We start from the raw sequence: 17,251 nt of genomic DNA on the forward strand, positions 1-17,251 counted from the left end.
ATGACTGTGATCTATCTTCTCCACCTCTTGGGGTTGGTGCTTGCCACTGTCTAGCTCTGCAAGATCCTTGTGGTTGTCCTCTACCCCTTGGGCGTCTGTATCTGCCCCTTTGAGGTCTGTCCGTGGCTGGAAAGGACCAATTTTTTGAAGGCCAGTTTCTGCTGAAGCGTGGAGGTTGCACCTGCAAGAAATCTTTCACTGTTTGCATAGATTTTGCTTTTTCCTCCATTTTCTTTAGTACCTCCTCAGCTTTAACAATAAACAATACACCTTTTTGAAGTGGTGCATCTAATAACTTTGCTTTGACATGATCTGGTAAGGTTTGCTCTTTGAGCCAAATGTCTGCGTATAACAGACCCCGTGACAGCAGCTCTACATGAGGCCTCTAAAGCCTCAAAACCACACTGCAAGGTATGTTTACCCACTTGCTCTGCTCCATGCAACAAATCCTGCAACTCTTTCAAATCTGGTTGTTCTGTTTGTGTCATTTTGCTTTTCAGCTGAGATAACAAAAACTGTTGGTACTTTAACATATGAAATTGACAGTTTAATGCCCTCATGGTCAAAGTGACAGATGTATACACCTTTTCCCCCCACCTTTCTAATGCTCTGGAATCTCTCTCGGAAGGTAAAGGGTTTTTAGCAGTAGAGGCCTTTATTCCCTTGGGACCCTGTGAAATAGTTTCTGGGTCAGCAATATGGCTTTTATAAAGGAACTGGTGAGAATCAGGAACCCGGTAATACCTGTCTGGTTTAACAGGGGCTGGAGGTAAAGAATCTGGATTAAGACTGGCTTCTGCATACACATCATCCAAAATATCTAAAACAGGAGGGATAGCCAGGGGCCTATGCTGGGGGAGCAGCAGAAATTCCCTGAGCCTTTTCTTGGAATCTGAGTAATCTTGGCCTTCCCAGTGGAAGTGCTCCCTCAATGTATGCAGGGTTTCCCCAAAAGAGTAGTCCTCAGGGGGGGAGACCAAGGGGATAGACTCCTCAGCATCAGAGTCTTCAAAAGGGGAATAGGCATAATCCTGGTCCTCAGAATGGTCTGATGTAATAGAAGCCTGGTCTGAGGAAGGGTAGTCTCTTCCTCCAATCTGGGTCTTTTGTCAGAGGGGGGGTTGAGAACCCCTGATGAGAGTTATCAAATCCTCAGCCAATTTAAGCATCTGCTTTTTAGGCATGGGGCCTTGAGAGGAGGTCTGAGGACCCTGTTTTTTAGTTTTCATGGCAGCTTTAGATTTAGTGAAGGATTTAATAGAGAAGGTGGAAGGCCTGAAGACGCCTTCAGAAATGGCAGGCCTCACTAAATTATCAGTTTCCCCACCAAGAGTGGCGTCGGTATCTGCAGTGGGAATGGAGACCGAGGAGCCTGCGACCTCGGGTACTGAAGTCACCGGTAAAATAGTTTCATCGGTAGTCAGGGCGCCTCGCTGAGAACCGGAGAACCGGTAGTCGGCCTAAGCGTGGTCTCAGTACTCGGTGCAGGCCTCGGATGTCGGTCCTTGTCTTTGCGTCTTTTGCTTAAAACTGGTGTCGGAGTATCTGACGACATGATATAATTAAATTTTTTGCCAAAATGAAGGGTGAACTCCGCCCGGCGCTTAATAGTGTGCTTGTTGAACCTAGCACAAAAACGGCAGGCCGAGACGTTGTGGTCTGGCCCTAAGCAAGGTATACAGAAAGAGTGGAAATCCTTATGCGGTATTTGCTTCCCACACTAAATGCAATTATTAACTTTGTCTGACATCGGTCTGAGGCAAGAAAAGTTTCCCCAACGGGGTACTTAGCTTTAAAGAAGACTTCGGCTGAAATACTTTCGTAAATCTCAGCAGCTGGCTGACCGTCACTTGCGCACTGCTTCTGCTTCGGGCACCGCGCAAGAAAGACTGAAGAAAATGGCATTGGCTGCCTCTTTTATACCCCTGCCATACTGACGTCAGGGAAGAAGCGACGACAACCGACGCCAGACCTAGACTTTGGAATTCGGCCGACCGAGGACCCGCCTGACGGCAGGATAACCCATCTGTAATGACTGCAGCTGTATACACGATGAACATCTGATAGATTTTTCCAGCTGAAGGACAGAGCATCCACTTTCCAAGCTTGTTTATGGGGAGTCCTTGTGCAGAATTTGTCCAATTGGTAGTTCTGGGGGGAGGCAACCAGGTCTATATTTGGACTCCCCCATTTGTTTACCAACATGTTGAAAGTCTTTGACTCCGGTTTCCACTCGTGTGGGTCCATGAGATTTCTGCTTAGTTCGTCTGCCAGTGTATTTAGTTTTCCTGGCAGGAATTGAGCCTGTAGATGCACTTGGTAGCTCAAGGCTGTGTTCCACAGAGCCATGGCTAGTCTGCAGAGGGGGTAGGAATGGGTACCACCTGCTTATGTACCACATAACAGTAGTGTCGTCCGTATTAACCATTAACTGACCTGGAAGAATGTGGTCCTTGAAGGCTGTCAGAGCATTCTGTACAGCTAACATTTCTTTTTGATTGATATGCAGGTGCATTTGACTTGGGTACATTTGCCCTCAATGCGCTTCCCTGCCAGGTGAGCCCCACATGCATAGTCTGATGCATCTGCTGTTAGGGTTTGGGTGGCAGGGGGTAGAGTGAACGGTAGTCCCTTGTTTTGGTGGCAGGCCTCTGCCCACCAAAGGAATTCTAACCGTAGGCAATGTGTGATAGGAATCATTGCTTCTAGATCCTGATAATGTTGGCACCATAGGCTTTTTAGATACCATTGTAGTTTCCTCATATGCAGTCTTGCATATGGAATGAGTAGAATGCACGAGTCTATGAACCCCAAGGCTTGCAAGTATTTGCTTTGCAGATAGCAGGGTTTTTGTGGCCACTAGTTTAAGTAAGTTGTCAAATGAATTTGTTTCTCTGGCATGAGGAAAGCCATCTGTGAAGTTGTGCTCAAGCTTGCTCCCAGGAATATAATTTGTTGACAGGGTACCAACGGTGATTTCTTTTTGTTTATGGTGTACCCCAGACAAGTTAGCACCTTTGTACAAATGCCAGAGGATTCAAAAGTATGCCCTGGCTTTCTGCCTGAATTAGACAATCGTCCAGGTATGGGTATACTTGAATATTTCTTTGCCTGCAAAATGCAATGACTGGAGCTAGGCATTTTGTGAATACCCTTGGCGCAGTAGATAAGCCAAAGGGCAGTGCAGAGAACTGATAGTGCATGCAGCCTGCTTTGAAGCGTAGGTATCTTCTGCAACATTCCCCGATTGGGATGTGCAGGTAGGCTTCCTTTAAATCCAGTGTTGCCAACCAGGCATCTTTGCCTATCATGAGAAGCAACTGGTGAAGAGTTAAGATCACGAATTTTGGAATCACCAAAAAGGTGTTTAGGATAGAAAGGTCCAGGATAGGATATCATGAGAGTTGTCTTTTCTGGGTACCAGGAAAAGTCTCGAGTAGAAACCTTGTCCCTTTTCCTCTTCTGGCACAGTCTGAATAGCTTTTAATCTTAAGAGAGAGTACTTGCTTTTGAGCCTCTGCCCACTGATCTGGGGGTAGATCTGGCCAGCCGTTTGGGGTTGGTAACGTGTGGAAGTGAAATCTGTATCCTTGGGAAACTTTATTTAAAACCCATTTGTCCTGGGTAATGAGTTCCTAGTTTTTTCCTTGCAGAGCAATCTTTCCCCCTAAAGGAGCAGTCAGTTGAGAAGTGCTTGGAAGTTTTAAAGTTAAGTCATTCAGACAGCTTACCATAGGAGGGAGTCTTACTACTCCCTGATTTGGATGTGGGAGCACCCCACTGCTTAGTCCAGTGCGTATCCTGGGACTGACGCCTGGTTGTTCTGCTGGTTCTGGGTTTGAACTGAGAAGGCCTGGAAGAGGCAGGAAAGGACCAATTTTTTGAGGGCCAATGCCTACTAAATATTGGGAGGCTGACCTTGTAAGAAATCTTTCACAGTTTGCATAGATTTAGCTTTTTCCTCCATTTTTTTTTAAGAACAACTTCTGCTTTGTTGCCAAACAGGCAGTCCTGATTTAAGGGAGCATCCAGCAATTTAGTTTTAACATGATCTGGCAAAGATTGCTCCTTAAGCCAAGCATGCCTTCTAAGTACAGACCCGGTGACAGCAGCCCTGCAAGATGCCTCTAGTGAATCAAAACCATATTGCAAGGTATGTTTTCCAACCTGTTCAGCAAAATGCATTAAATCCTGTAAATCCTTATTTTCAGCACAATCGGGAATCAACATCATTTTCTGTTTAAGCAATCCAATAATATGCTGCTGATACTTTAACATATGAAACTGGCAATTTAAGGCCCTGATGGCCAAGGCTGCAGAGGTGTATAGCTTCTTACCCCATCTATCCAGGGCCCTGGAATCTCTATCAGAGGGGGTAGAATTTTTGGAAGTAGTAGCCTTAATGCCCTTGGGTCCCTGTGAAATGGTCTCAGGATCCACAGTAGGATTTTTAAAAAGGAACTTGTGAAAATCAGGAACCCTGTAACATCTATCAGGTTTTCTGGGAGCAGGAGGTAGAGAGTCAGGGGCCAAGCTACATTCCGAAAAGGCATCAGCAATGTCCAGTACAGGGGGGATAGCTAAAGGCCTGTGTTGGGGCAGGAGTAAGAAATCCTTCAGCCTCTTTTTAGAATCAGAGTAATCCTGGCTTTCCCAGCGAAAATGCTCCCTAAGAGTATGCAAGGTTTCACCAAAAGAAAAATCCTCTGGGGGGAGAAGCAGAGGGAAAAGATTCCTCTGCATCAGAATCCTCATAGGTAGATACGGGTAAATCCTGGTCATCAGAGGAGACAGAAACTTCAGAATCCTGGTCAGAATTATCATAAGCAAATTCAGTCCTAGGTCTCAGAGGGGGAAGGTTGGCTTCCATTGATTAAAGTAATAACGTCTTCAGCCATTCTTATCACTTGTTTTTAGGCATAGAGGCCTGACCATGCAGTCTGGGCTTCGGTTTCCTAGGCATGGTTCGAGTTTTAGGCCTTGAAGAAGATGGCATTGGTTTAATATGCAAGTCAGTAGGCCTGAATACACCCTCAGAAGCCAGTGCTTGCACAGCAGCTCCGGACCCATCCAAGGCAGCGACATCCACAGGTTCCACAGTTGAAGCATCTCATGGCATACTCCGAATGGGTCTCAGTAGAGGCCTGTGAATCTGAAGTAGCAGGTATCAGGGGCTGCGAATGCACCTCACTGAGTACTGGCGAACTGACGACTAGCTTAGGAGAAGCGTTGTCGGCAGCTTTGGACCTAGGCGGCCTATCTCGGTCTTTATCTTTGCTTTTTTTCGGAATGTCGGTAGTCAGGTGGCTTACCGAAGACGTATCTGGATAATTGAACAGAGTACCAAAATATTTAGAAGCGAAAATATACCAACGACGAATAGTTCATGGTTTAAATAAGGCACACACCTGACAGCGAGGTATGTCGTGGTCAGGGCCCTAGGCAAGGAATACAGTACGAATGAAAATCTTTATGAGGTATTTGCTTTCCACAAGAAATACAATTACTGACTTACTGACATCGGTTTAGAGCAAGAAAAAAAGTTTCCCCAACTGGGTACTTCGCTTTAGTTGAAGACTTCAGTTCTGAAACTCGAAAATGAAAATTTCAGGAGTCAGCCAACCGGCACTTGTGAACTGCTTCTGCTTTGGGCACCGCACAGCAAGAAAGACAGATGTAATGGCATCGGCTGCATGCTTTATACCCCTGACTACCTGACGTCAAGGAAGATGAGACAGCAATCGACGCAGGACCCAAGACTTTGATAATCAGGCCGACTGAGGGCTACTGCAAGCAGATAACCCAAATATGATGACTGCAACAGTGAAACACGAAGAACATCTGAAGGAAATCTTTTACAGCTTGCATAGATTTTGCCTTATCCTCAAACTTCTTCAGTACCTCCTCAGCCTTATTACCAAAAAGATTGTCCTTGTGCAAAGGAACATCCAGCAACTTAGATTTAACAGGTTTAGAAAGAGGCTGCTCCCTGCCAAGCATGCCTTCTAATTACAGAGCCAGTGGCTGCTGCTCTGCAGGAAGCCTCCAAATTGTCAAAACCACAATGAAGTGAATGCTTATTAACTAAAGTGGTAGAATTCAGTAAGTCTTATAAATCTTTGTTCTCCGTCATGGAAGGAATATCTCCAAATTTAGCCTTAACAGCCTCCAAAGTATGCTGCTTAAGCATGCGAAAAAGACAATTCACAGATCTAATGGCAAGAGTTGCAGAGATATAGACTTTTTTACCCCACCTGTCCAAGGCCCTAGACTCCTTATCAGAAGGCACAGGATTTTTAGAAATAGTAGCCTTAACACCCTTGGGGCCTTGAGAAATAATTTCTGGATCAGCAGTAGGGTTTTTAAAAAGGAACTGATGAGATTCAGGAACCCTATAATACCTATCTGGTTTTCTGGGGGCAGGAGGAACAGAATTAGGAGTTAAAGAATTTTCCATGAAAACATCATCCACAACTTCGAAAACTGGAGGTATAGCCAGAGGCTTTTGCTGAGGCAAATCCAAAAATTCCCTGATTCTTTTCTTAGTGTGGAAAATCCTGACATTCCCATTTAAAATGCTCCCTAAGCATATTCAAAGTATCCTCAAAGGACAAAATCTTCTGGAGGGGAGGCAGAAGGCACAGGGTCCTCAGCATCAGAATCCTCAAAGCCAGAAAAAAGTTGAGAATGTCCTTCACCAGCAGACATACTGGAAATCTCAGAATCTGAGACGGACAAAACATCAGGAAAGAATTCCCTAGCCCTCTTTGAAGGGGGGGGGTGAGAGCCCCTAATCAGGGAAAAAAAAAATCACCAGCCATCTTTACCAACTGGGACTGAGGCACAGGAGGGGAGGTAGACACCTGCTTGTAATTAGGTTTGTGGCTGGAAGGTTTACTAGCAATCCAGAGGGACTCGGGAGGCCTAGCAACTGCAGAAGTCTGAACTAAGGTAGTCGGTCTGGTTCTGGTCTCATGTCGAAAATAAGAGGCGCCAGAAGCCGGTGCCTGCAAAGCAGCTCTGCACCCATCTGAGGCGATGACAGGCGGAGGGTCTGAAAATGAAATATCAGCCTGTGGCATGAAGAACTCCATTAAGGTCTCGGCAGAGGCTTGCAGCTGAAAATCTGCAGACTGCAGGGGCTGGGAAAGCGCCTCATTGACTACCGCTGTGCTGACGACCAATTTCACCGGTGAGTCGTCGACAGATTTAACCCTAGGCCTGTCGCTGTCCTTGTCTTTGCATTTCCTAGGTGTATCCAAAGTCGGGAGACCAGAAGACGCCATACCAATGAACTTAGGTAAGACTCCGAAATGCTTACTCAAAATCTTAGCTCTACAGCGCATGGTACGCGGGTTAAAGGAAGCACAGAGATCGCAGTTAGGGATGTCGTGCTTAAGGCCCAAACAAGTAATACAATAGGAATGGAAATCACAGTGCGGAATCAGTTTTCCACAGGCAAGACAGTTATTAACTTAATCTGACATTCGTTAAAGCAAGAAAAGAGGATCCCCAATGGGGTACGTATCTAAAAGAGTTTTCAACTTGGTAGTCGGAAAGCAAAACGAAGGTAAACGGCCGACCGGCACTAGTGTGAATTGCATCTGCTTTGGGCTCCGCGGCAAGAAAGACTGAGAAAATGGAGTCGGTTGCCTCCCTTTATAAGTGACGTTCTGACATCAGTTTTACAACCGGCGGCAGCCGACGTCATAAACCAAGGACTCTGGTATTCGGGCCGACGGAGGGCTACCGGGAGCCTGATAACCCACATGTGAGGACTGCAACAGTGAAACACGAAGAACATCAGAAGGAGCAGGAGACACTGAAAAAGAAATATGGACATGGGAAAGAGAGAGAGATTTAACATAGTACAATATCTATGCAAAGGAGAAAGCAAAAAGTACAGTTTTGTACCTACCAGAAATGTAGATGTTAGAGTGTTCACCCTGCTGCAGTCATTACACTTGGGTTATCCTGTTGTCAGGCGGTCCCGCAGTTGGCCGGATTTCCAAAGTCTTGGTCCGACGTCGGTTGCAGTCGCCTCATCCCTGACGTCAGTGCGCCAGGGGTACATATATTGCAACCGACGCCATTTTCTTCCGTTTTTCTTGCCCCAGATGTCAGGTGCCCCCAAAAAGGTGATCCAAATCAGTACCAAATGGTGTGAACACTGTACAAACACAAAATCCCTTCATCTATAAGCAAATATATCAGTAAGGCATAGCAGAGGATTAGGGTTGGAGGGAGGGTAACCTGGACTGCAGCAGGGTGAACACTCGAACATCTACATTTATGGTAGGTACAAAACTGTACTATGTTCATCGTGTTTCCCTGCTGCAGTCATTACACTTGGGTTGAGTCCCAAAGCTAAGGTAGGGTGGAGGCATCATAGAGGGTTAGTGCAATGAGGCCCTGCAAAACTGCAGTGGCGAAGCCTGCCCTGGACTTAGAATAAAGAGGTAAGTGATAGTGTTTGGTGAAGGTGTGCACTGAACTCCAAGTTGCAGCTTCTACGATTTCCTTGGTAGGAACCCCCTGAGAAAGGCTGTAGAGGTAGCTGTTGCCCTGGTAGAGTGGGATCTAATGGTAGGAGGAACTGGTTTCCCATGATGGGTGTAGCAGAATCGGATGCAATGGCCTATCCATTTAGAAATGGTTTGCTTGGATATGGCCTTCCCTTGGGAGGCTGTAGCATAGGAAACAAAGAGCTGGTCAGTTTTTCTAAAAGCCTTAGTTTTGTCCAAGTAGTAACGAAGCTGCCTGTGAATGTCAAATTAATGCAGTCTCTCACCTTTGTTCTGTGGATTGGAGTAGAAGGTGGGTAGGTGGATGGTTTGATTGAGAGCTAAACTGGAAACCACCTTAGGCATGAAGGAAGGATTAGTTCGTAGAGAAACTCTGTCTTGATGAAAAATGTGGAAAGGTTCCACTGCCATAAGTGCCTGCAATTCTGAAACTCTCCTAGCAGAAGTTATTGCCAGGAGCAGGGCAGTCTTCCAAGATAGGAACTGAAGGTCTGCAGAAAAAGCTGGTTCAAAGGGAGGTAACGTTAGTTTTTCCAGAACAAAATTGAGGTCCCATGTTGGTGTAGGAGCTCTTCTAGGTGATCTAATGTTTTTTGCCCCTCTGAGGAACTACCTTAGGAGACGATTTGAAAATAAACATGGATTCATGTCGTAGTGAGCTGAAATAGCTGAAGCATGGATGGGCTGTGAGCCATATTCTTCAATAGCGGGTACCAGTGCTGGCGTGGCCAGTCTGGGGCTATGAGAATCATTCGAGGTTTCTCCTTTTTGACCTTCAAAAGAACCTTTGTGAGAAGAGGTAATGGAGGAAAGGCATATGCTGTCAGGTTTTTCCAACTGAAGGAGAGAGCGTCCACTTTCCAAGCTTGATGGTGGAATGTCCTTGTACAAAATTTTGTTAGCTGGTAGTTTTGAGGACTGGCAAACAGGTCTATATTTGGTAGGCCCCATCTTTGAGTTATCATTAAATATTTGTGGGTCTAGCTTCCACTCGTGGGGATCTTTGACGTTTCTGCTTAGGTCTTCTGCCAATGTGTTTTTCTGTTCTGGCAGGAATTGAGCTTGTAACTGGACTTGGTAGGCCAGAGCTGTGTTCCATAAGATTACTGCTTGCCTGCAAAGAGGGTAGGAATGTGTGCCCCCTTGTTTGTTTATGTACCACATTACTGTGGTGTTGTCCGTCTTTATTGCAAGTTGTCCAGGCTGTAGTAGATCTTTGAAGGCTGTCAGAGCTTTCTGTACAGCTAGCATCTCTTTTTGGTTTATGTGCAGTTTTCTTTGTTCTGCAGTCCATAGGCCTTGAATGCATTGCCCTGCCATGTGTGCCCCCCAGGCATAGTCTGAAGCATCTGTTGTGATAGTTTGCCTGGGTGGGGGCAAGGTGAAAGGCTGACCCTTGTTGAGGTGACATGCCTGTGCCCACCACAGAAATTCCTGTTGAAGGCAGGGAATGAGAGATATCACTGTGTCCAAGCTGTGGCTGTGTTGAGACCATACGCTTTTTAGGTACCACTGTAATTTCCTCATATGCAGTTTTGCAAATGGTATCAGAATGCAAGATGCCATGAAGCCCAAAGCCTGCAGAATTTGTCTTGCAGTTAATTGGGTCTTTGTTGCCAGAGTCAGTAGTAATTGCTTGTCTGGTGTAAGATAAGCCTTCTGGGCCGTTGTGTCCAAGCTGGCACCCAGGAATGTCATTTTTTGTGAGGGTACTAGTTTTTACTTCTTTTCGTTTACTGTGTACCCCAGACAATTCAGTAGTTGCTTCACAAAAGCCAGATGTTGTAAGAGAATGTCTTTTCTTTCTGCTTGAATGAGGCAGTCGTCCAGGTATGGATATATTTGAATTCCTCTTTGTCTGCAGTATGCAATTACTGGTGCCAGGCATTTTGTGAAAACCCTGGGCGCAGTAGATAAGCCAAAGGGCAGTGCAGAGAATTGATAATGGGTTGAATCTGCAATGAAACGGAGGTATCTTCTGCAACTTTGTCTGATAGGGACATGCAGGTATGCCTCCTTGAGGTCCAACGTTACCAGCCATGCTTCGTTGCCCAACATGGGAAGTAGCTGCTGTAGTGTTAGCATCTTGAATTTGGGAACTTGTAAGTATGTGTTTAGAATTGAAAGGTCCAGAATTGGTCTCCAAGCATTTTCTTTTCTGGGTACTAGGAAGAGCCTTGAGTAAAATCCTTGGCCTTGCTCTCGAGTTGGTACCCTTTGAATGGCTCTCATGGCAATGAGAGCTGTAATTTGTTTTTGAGCCTCTGCCCTTTGATTTTGTGAAAGGTGTGGCATTCCTCTTTTTATTGGCAAGGTGTGAAAGTGGAATCTGTATCCTCGTAAAATTATGTCTAGTACCCATTTGTCCTTTGTGACCATGTGCCAGTTGTTTGCAAATAGTGCTAGCTTTCCCCCCAGGGCGGCTGACAAAAGAGTTTTGTTTGGCCAGCTGAAGTGCAAGTCATTGAGTTTGTCTTCTGGTGGGTTGACACCTGTCTTCTCCTCCCCTTCTGGGTTGGAGTGCCCCATTGGCGAGGTTTATACTGAGCTTGTGGTTGTCCTCTGCCCCTTGGGCGCTTGTATTTACCCCTCTGAGGCCTGTCAGTGGCTGGAAAGGACCAATTTTTTGTTGGCCAGTTTCTGCTGAAGCGAGGGGGTTGTACTTGTAGGAAATCTTTGACTGTCTGCATTGATTTTGCCTTATCTTCCATTTTCTTTAAAACTTCTTCTGCTTTAACACCAAAAAGAACATCCTGCTGTAAGGGAGCATCTAGTAGTTTTGCTTTAACATGATCAGGCAGACTTTGTTCCTTTAACCAGGCATGCCTACGTATAACTGATCCAGTGACAGCTGCTCTGCGGGAGGCCTCTAAAGAATCAAACCCACATTGCAAGTTATGTTTCCCTACCTGCTCGGTGGCGTGCAACAAATCCTGTACTTCTTTCAATTCAGATTGTTGAGGGAGGGAGGTTATCTTTTGTTTTAACTGAGAGATCAGAAAGTGCTGATACTTAAGTATATGAAATTGACAGTTTAGAGCTCTCATAGCTAAAGTGGCTGAGGTGTAAACCTTTTTCCCCCATCTGTCTAGTGCTCTTGAATCCCTTTCAGAAGGTACTGGATTTTTAGCCATGGAAGTCTTAGCCCCCTTGGGACCCTGGGAGATGGTCTCTGGGTCAGCTACTGGGCTTTTGTAAAGAAATTTGTGGGAATCAGGTACTCTGTAGTATCTGTCAGGCTTGGTCGGAGCAGGAGGCAGAGAGTCAGGGTTGAAACTGGATTCTAAAAAGACATCATCCACGATGTCCAAAACAGGAGGGATGGCTAGAGGTCTGTGTTGGGGGAGTAAAAGAAACTCTCTGAGCCTTTTCTTGGAATCAGAGTAATCCTGACCTTCCCAGTGAAAATGTTCCCTCATAGTGTGTAAAGTTTCCCCAAAAGAGTAATCTTCTGGAGGGGAAGCTGAGGGAATAAGAGTCCTCAGCATCAGAATCTTCATAAGGAGAGAAGGAATAGTCTTGGTCCTCAGAGGAATCCGAAGAAATAGACAGTTGATCAGAGGAAGCAGATTCTTCCTCTAGTCTAGGCCTTTTGTCAGGAGGAGGCCGAGAACCCCTGATAAGAGAAATCAAATCTTCAGCCATCTTGAGCATCTGTTTCTTAGGCATAGGGCCTTGAACAGGAGACTGAAGTGAAGCCTTTTTCGGTTTGGAAGGAGTCTTCGACTTGGAAAACGTTTTGACTGTAAGAGTCATCGGTCTGAAAACACCTTCAGAAACAGATGGCGTTTCAGAAGCACCGACGTCCTTGGAAGGTAAATCGTCGGTAGGGCCTGAAGTAAAAGGCTGCGTCGGCCTAGTACATTCCGTCAAAATATCTGTAGCGGTCTCGGTTTCTTGAACTGCGGTAGTCAGAGGCTGCGTCGGAGCCTCACTGATAACCGGAGACCGGATCAACCGAGGCCTCGATATCGGGCTTAGGCCTGGGCTGTCGATCCTTATCCCTGCGCTTTTTGTGCACGCCGGTAGTCGGAAGTTCCGACGGCATGTTATAATTAAATTTTCTGCCAAAAAAGTGTTGTGCGAAATCAAGTAGTCTTTTAATAGTACGTTTATTAAATCTAGCACAAAAACGACAAGAAGTGACGTTGTGGTCAGGGCCTAGGCAAGGTATGCAATAAGAATGAAAATCCTTATGAGGTATTTTCTTCCCACAAGAAATACAACTGTTAACTTTTTCTGACATCGGTCTGAGGCAAGAAAAGTTTCCCCAACGGGGTACTTAGCTTTATAGAAGACTTCGGTCTGAAATTCGAATTCGAAAATCTCAGGAGTCGGCCGACCGGCACTTGCGAACTGCTTCTGCTTCCGGCACCACGCGGCAAGAAAGACTGAAGAAAATGGCATCGGTTGCAATATATGTACCCCTGGCGCACTGACGTCAGGGATGAGGCGACTGCAACCGATGTCGGACCAAGACTTTGGAAATCCGGCCGACTGCGGGACTGCCTGACGACAGGATAACCCAAGTGTAATGACTGCAGCAGGGTAACACGATGAACATCTAATCAGTACAAAAAGTGCAGCACCAAAGATATTTGAAGAGAAATACAGGCAAAGGCATCTAGCCGTGGAAAAGTTTACAATACCACAAAATAAGAAAACAAAGAGGAAAAGTTGAAAAGAGGATTAGTAATGGAGAAGGTAAATAAATAAAAACTGAGGTTATGTATTACCTGCAAAGTGAAGCATTTAGTGTAGATAATCTAATTCTGGTAACATCACAGCAGGATAGAGCAATGGATCCCCAAATTAAGGAGAAACCAGTGGAGTGGGAAACATCTGATCAGTTGCCATATGAAGATACTTTGGAGCCTTCCACAGGAAACCAGTACAGATGTTCAGTTGGAGCTGCAGAGCAGGGGAAGGAACAGGAAATTGTGGCAACTCTGATGCAGTCAATGTTGTGGAGTGATAGGCCAGTGAAGTTTCCCATGTGAAAGATCAACGGATGACCCAGGATGAAATTGAAGAGAATGTGGCACAGGAAGATGCTCTGGAACTTTCTATAAAATGCCCGCAGGAAATGGAGAACAAAGATTGTGCCCTCAGTTTAAAGAAAATGACCTAAGAGAAGAGCTGTTTGATTTAACAGAGACAGACATATTGAGATCAATGAAAGAAAGACTACAGAAAGTCAATAAAACCCAAAAAAGTTACAAGTTTGATAAAACAAATTAACACAGTAATTAGGACTGTTCATAAAGATTTGTGACATGTAACAGAAGTAAACAGGATACATAACTGTGCAGCTAAACTGATAACAGATAAAGTCTTGCCACAAAAACACACAGAGTGTAGTAAGGGAAAGGAAGGAGAGAAACTGAATGGAGAATACTATAAAGCAATTAAGAAGTGACACTGTTAGAAAAGTATAGAAAAGGGAACAGATCAAAAAAATACCCAAAAGGAAAGACATGCTAAAAGCAATGTGTAATATCAGAACAGATCAGGATTTATCATGCACTATAGCAAATAAACTAAAAATATTAGCACAGGCAGAAAAACTTAGAAGTTATGCAGATAAATATAAAGGAAATATACAAAATAAGCAATTTATAGAAGTTTGAGAGAATTGGGAAATAAGGCACAAGAAACTGAAATACCACCAAAAAAAGAAATACATTTTGTAGAAATATCTATGATGATCCTGTGGAACATAAAGATGCTAAATGGTTAGAAGTAAAAGAAAGAATAAGATGTTCTAATGTACAGGACATGACATGGGGTGAAGTAACAGACAGATTTGAGCAAAGTTAAGAAAAGTTCCTAACTGGAAAACCCCAGGCCCAGATGCAGTATCTAACTACTGGTTAAAAGTATTAACATCTCTATATGAAGATTCAGCCACGAGTAAGATTTATATGTGCACCCTGAACAGACACCAGCCTGGTTAACAGGAAAAACAATGCTCCTACTTAAGAGTGAACCTGCAAGTTATCCTAAAAACTATACGCCAATAATGACGACATACAAACTATAACCTGGAACTGATGCTGATAGAGTTTACAGGCATTTAGAAGGAAACTTAATCATGGCAATAGAACAAACGGGTAAAAAAAAAAAAAAAAAAGTCATATGTAACAATCATTTGTTGTTAAAGTCAATGTAAAGGGGAGGAATCCAAGTACGGCATAGATAGACTACAAAAACCATTTGACAGTATCCCACATTCATGGATAAAACAGTACTTAAAAATGTTTAAGATGCACCCTACACCGATCAATTACATTACAGTGAACATGAAACAGTGACAAACCACTTTGCAGTTAAAGCATGATAAAGAACAAATTATTATTCCAGAGATAAAAATTCAAAGAGGGATATTCATGGGTGACTCTGTCACCACTGCTCTTTTGTCTTGCTCCTTAACCCATTAAGCTGTCTACTTAACAGATTAGGTCATGGCTACAATTTGGCTCCCACCTCCCAGAAAACAACTTCTTTTTGTAGATGATTTAAAACTGTACAGCTCATCAGACGAGGAACGGAAAAGCACAACTGCAAATAGTCATAACTTTTTCAGATGATGTAAGAATGTCATCTGGTCTTGACAAATATGCAAAAGCAACCTTTAAAGCAGGAGAGCTGCAACACCAAGAAAACATCAGTTTGGGACAGGAATGCGATATGAAGGAACTTGAGCAATAGGGAAAGTATAAATATTTGGGAATTGATGAAAGAGCCACAATAAAACAAACTAATGAGAATAAAAACTTAGTAAGGAACATTTTAGAAGACTAAAATTAAATATGTAAAACAGTGCTGACATCTAGAAAAAAAGTCCAAGATATAAAACAATTTGCTCTTCCTGTCCTAACTTATAGTTTTGGAGTGGCTGATTGGCCCCAAAAGGTGTTGGATCAGTTGGACAGGAAAACAAGCAGGATGCTTTATGCTCAAATGATTTAGAAGAATCATTGTATACCAACACTATATATTCCCCGTTCTGAAGTATGGGCCTCCTTGAAACTGATTACTTGTACAGATCTGCAATCATGGGACTGCATACATATCTCCTGACCTCACAAGACCCAAATGTAGTGAAAGTTTTGAAACATCAGGAGAATAATTGTAAGATGACTTCCCTGCTTAGTTCAGCAGAAGCATATCGATGTCAAGAAGGAATGGAAATCAAACCAGAGGTAGATAAAAATCAGGCAGCAACTGCATGTGTCAAAAAAATAAATAAATAAATAAATAAAAAACAAATATATATATATATATATATATATATATATATATATATATATATATAAGGTGAAGAATCAGATGAGAAGGCAAGAAATCTGGAATAGGCATAAATATAGTTGCAAGTATAGGAAACTCTTGGAACAACCTCATGTTGATCAGGACCAAACACAGAAATGGTTAGAGGTGAACTTAAACGAAAAGACAAAAGGTAATATTGGCGGCCCAAAATAGTGGCCCTACATACACGTATGTTTACAAAGTCCATTGAACATGTGAGAGAAACTGACAAATGTATGGTTCTTAAAGCAAAATTGGAAACAGTCACACATCTTGTTGCTGGCTGTGATACACTAGTGGCAGAAGGACTGTATACTGAAATGCATAACAATGTGGCAAGGCTGTTGCATTGAGGATTGTCCAAACATTATAATACTGAAGTAACTGAAAAACATTTGGAAACATGAGCCACTAAACATTTCAGAAAATGATTAAGTTATATCACATGGGATCACCCATCAACAGTTCAAAAAATAGATGCAAGAAAACCAGATATAGTAGTCCATGAAAAGAAGACAAAAGTAGCATTGATCACTGAAGTTGCTACACCCAGTGACTACAGTGTCTTATGTACAGAGAGACACAGTCATAAAATACCAGGACTTACAGGCAGAAACGAGGGCAATGTGGAAGAACGATACCCAGACAGCTCCAACAGCAATAGGTGCAATGGGTCTTATAAAAAAGAATTTACAACCATACTTAGATATGTTCTAGATATATGAAACTCCATATTAATTACAGGAGTCGTCATTACAGGGCACACTGCTGCAAAGTGCACTTCTGACTAACCTGAAAGAATGAAACAATACTAATTTCATAAACCTAAATTATAATTTGACTTAGGAATGGGGTACATTCCCATCATGGTATTAGAAATCCAAAAGACTTGGAGAAATTAGAGAGGAACCTATAAAGTTCCCTCTGGTATGCACCAGACCAGACGCATCCAGCAACTGGAATATCAATAAAGGTTCCTTACAAAAAGAATACAGGGCATAGACAAACACCTAAGCTGATTATTTCAATGATCTACTTTTTTAACTGATCAGACAGATGGTATACCTTCATTTAACTGAAAATCATCTGAACAATTGCACTACTGTGCGATTTTAAATGTCGAAAAATACAATATTTCAGACGGAGCAAGATTTCTAAAATGGCAATCTGGAAAACCAGATTTGACCATTTTCGAAACTGAAACATCTCCAAACATCATTATGCAGGGGGGTCAAGCCCCCCTGCTCCCCACACCCCCCCCCTACTTTAATATACAAACTCAGAGATCGCACTACAGTGAGGGAAAGAGTTAATTTCCCGATCCCCACTATAGTGCAATCTGCACCTGAAATGTCGACTTCCAATGAGCAAATGCCAATGTACATTCACTCACTGGAAGTCGAACCATTGTCACT

The 17,251-nt window shown here is 43.6% G+C and overlaps 1 protein-coding gene across 1 annotated transcript in view; it reads right to left on the bottom strand.

Annotated features, from left to right (window-relative positions):
* ARHGEF18 (Rho/Rac guanine nucleotide exchange factor 18) overlaps positions 1-17,251 on the bottom strand; it is a 2,448,098-nt gene that overhangs the window by 1,039,402 nt on the left and 1,391,445 nt on the right. The window contains exon 16 of the mRNA XM_044090748.1: positions 15,012-15,086. Within this exon, the coding sequence (XP_043946683.1) occupies positions 15,012-15,086 (75 nt within the window). The remainder of the gene's footprint in view (positions 1-15,011; positions 15,087-17,251) is intronic.

This window comes from Protopterus annectens, chromosome 13.part0 (assembly GCF_019279795.1).
Source record: "Protopterus annectens isolate FY-2018-M chromosome 13.part0, PAN1.0, whole genome shotgun sequence".
Lineage (NCBI taxonomy): Eukaryota > Metazoa > Chordata > Ceratodontiformes > Protopteridae > Protopterus > Protopterus annectens.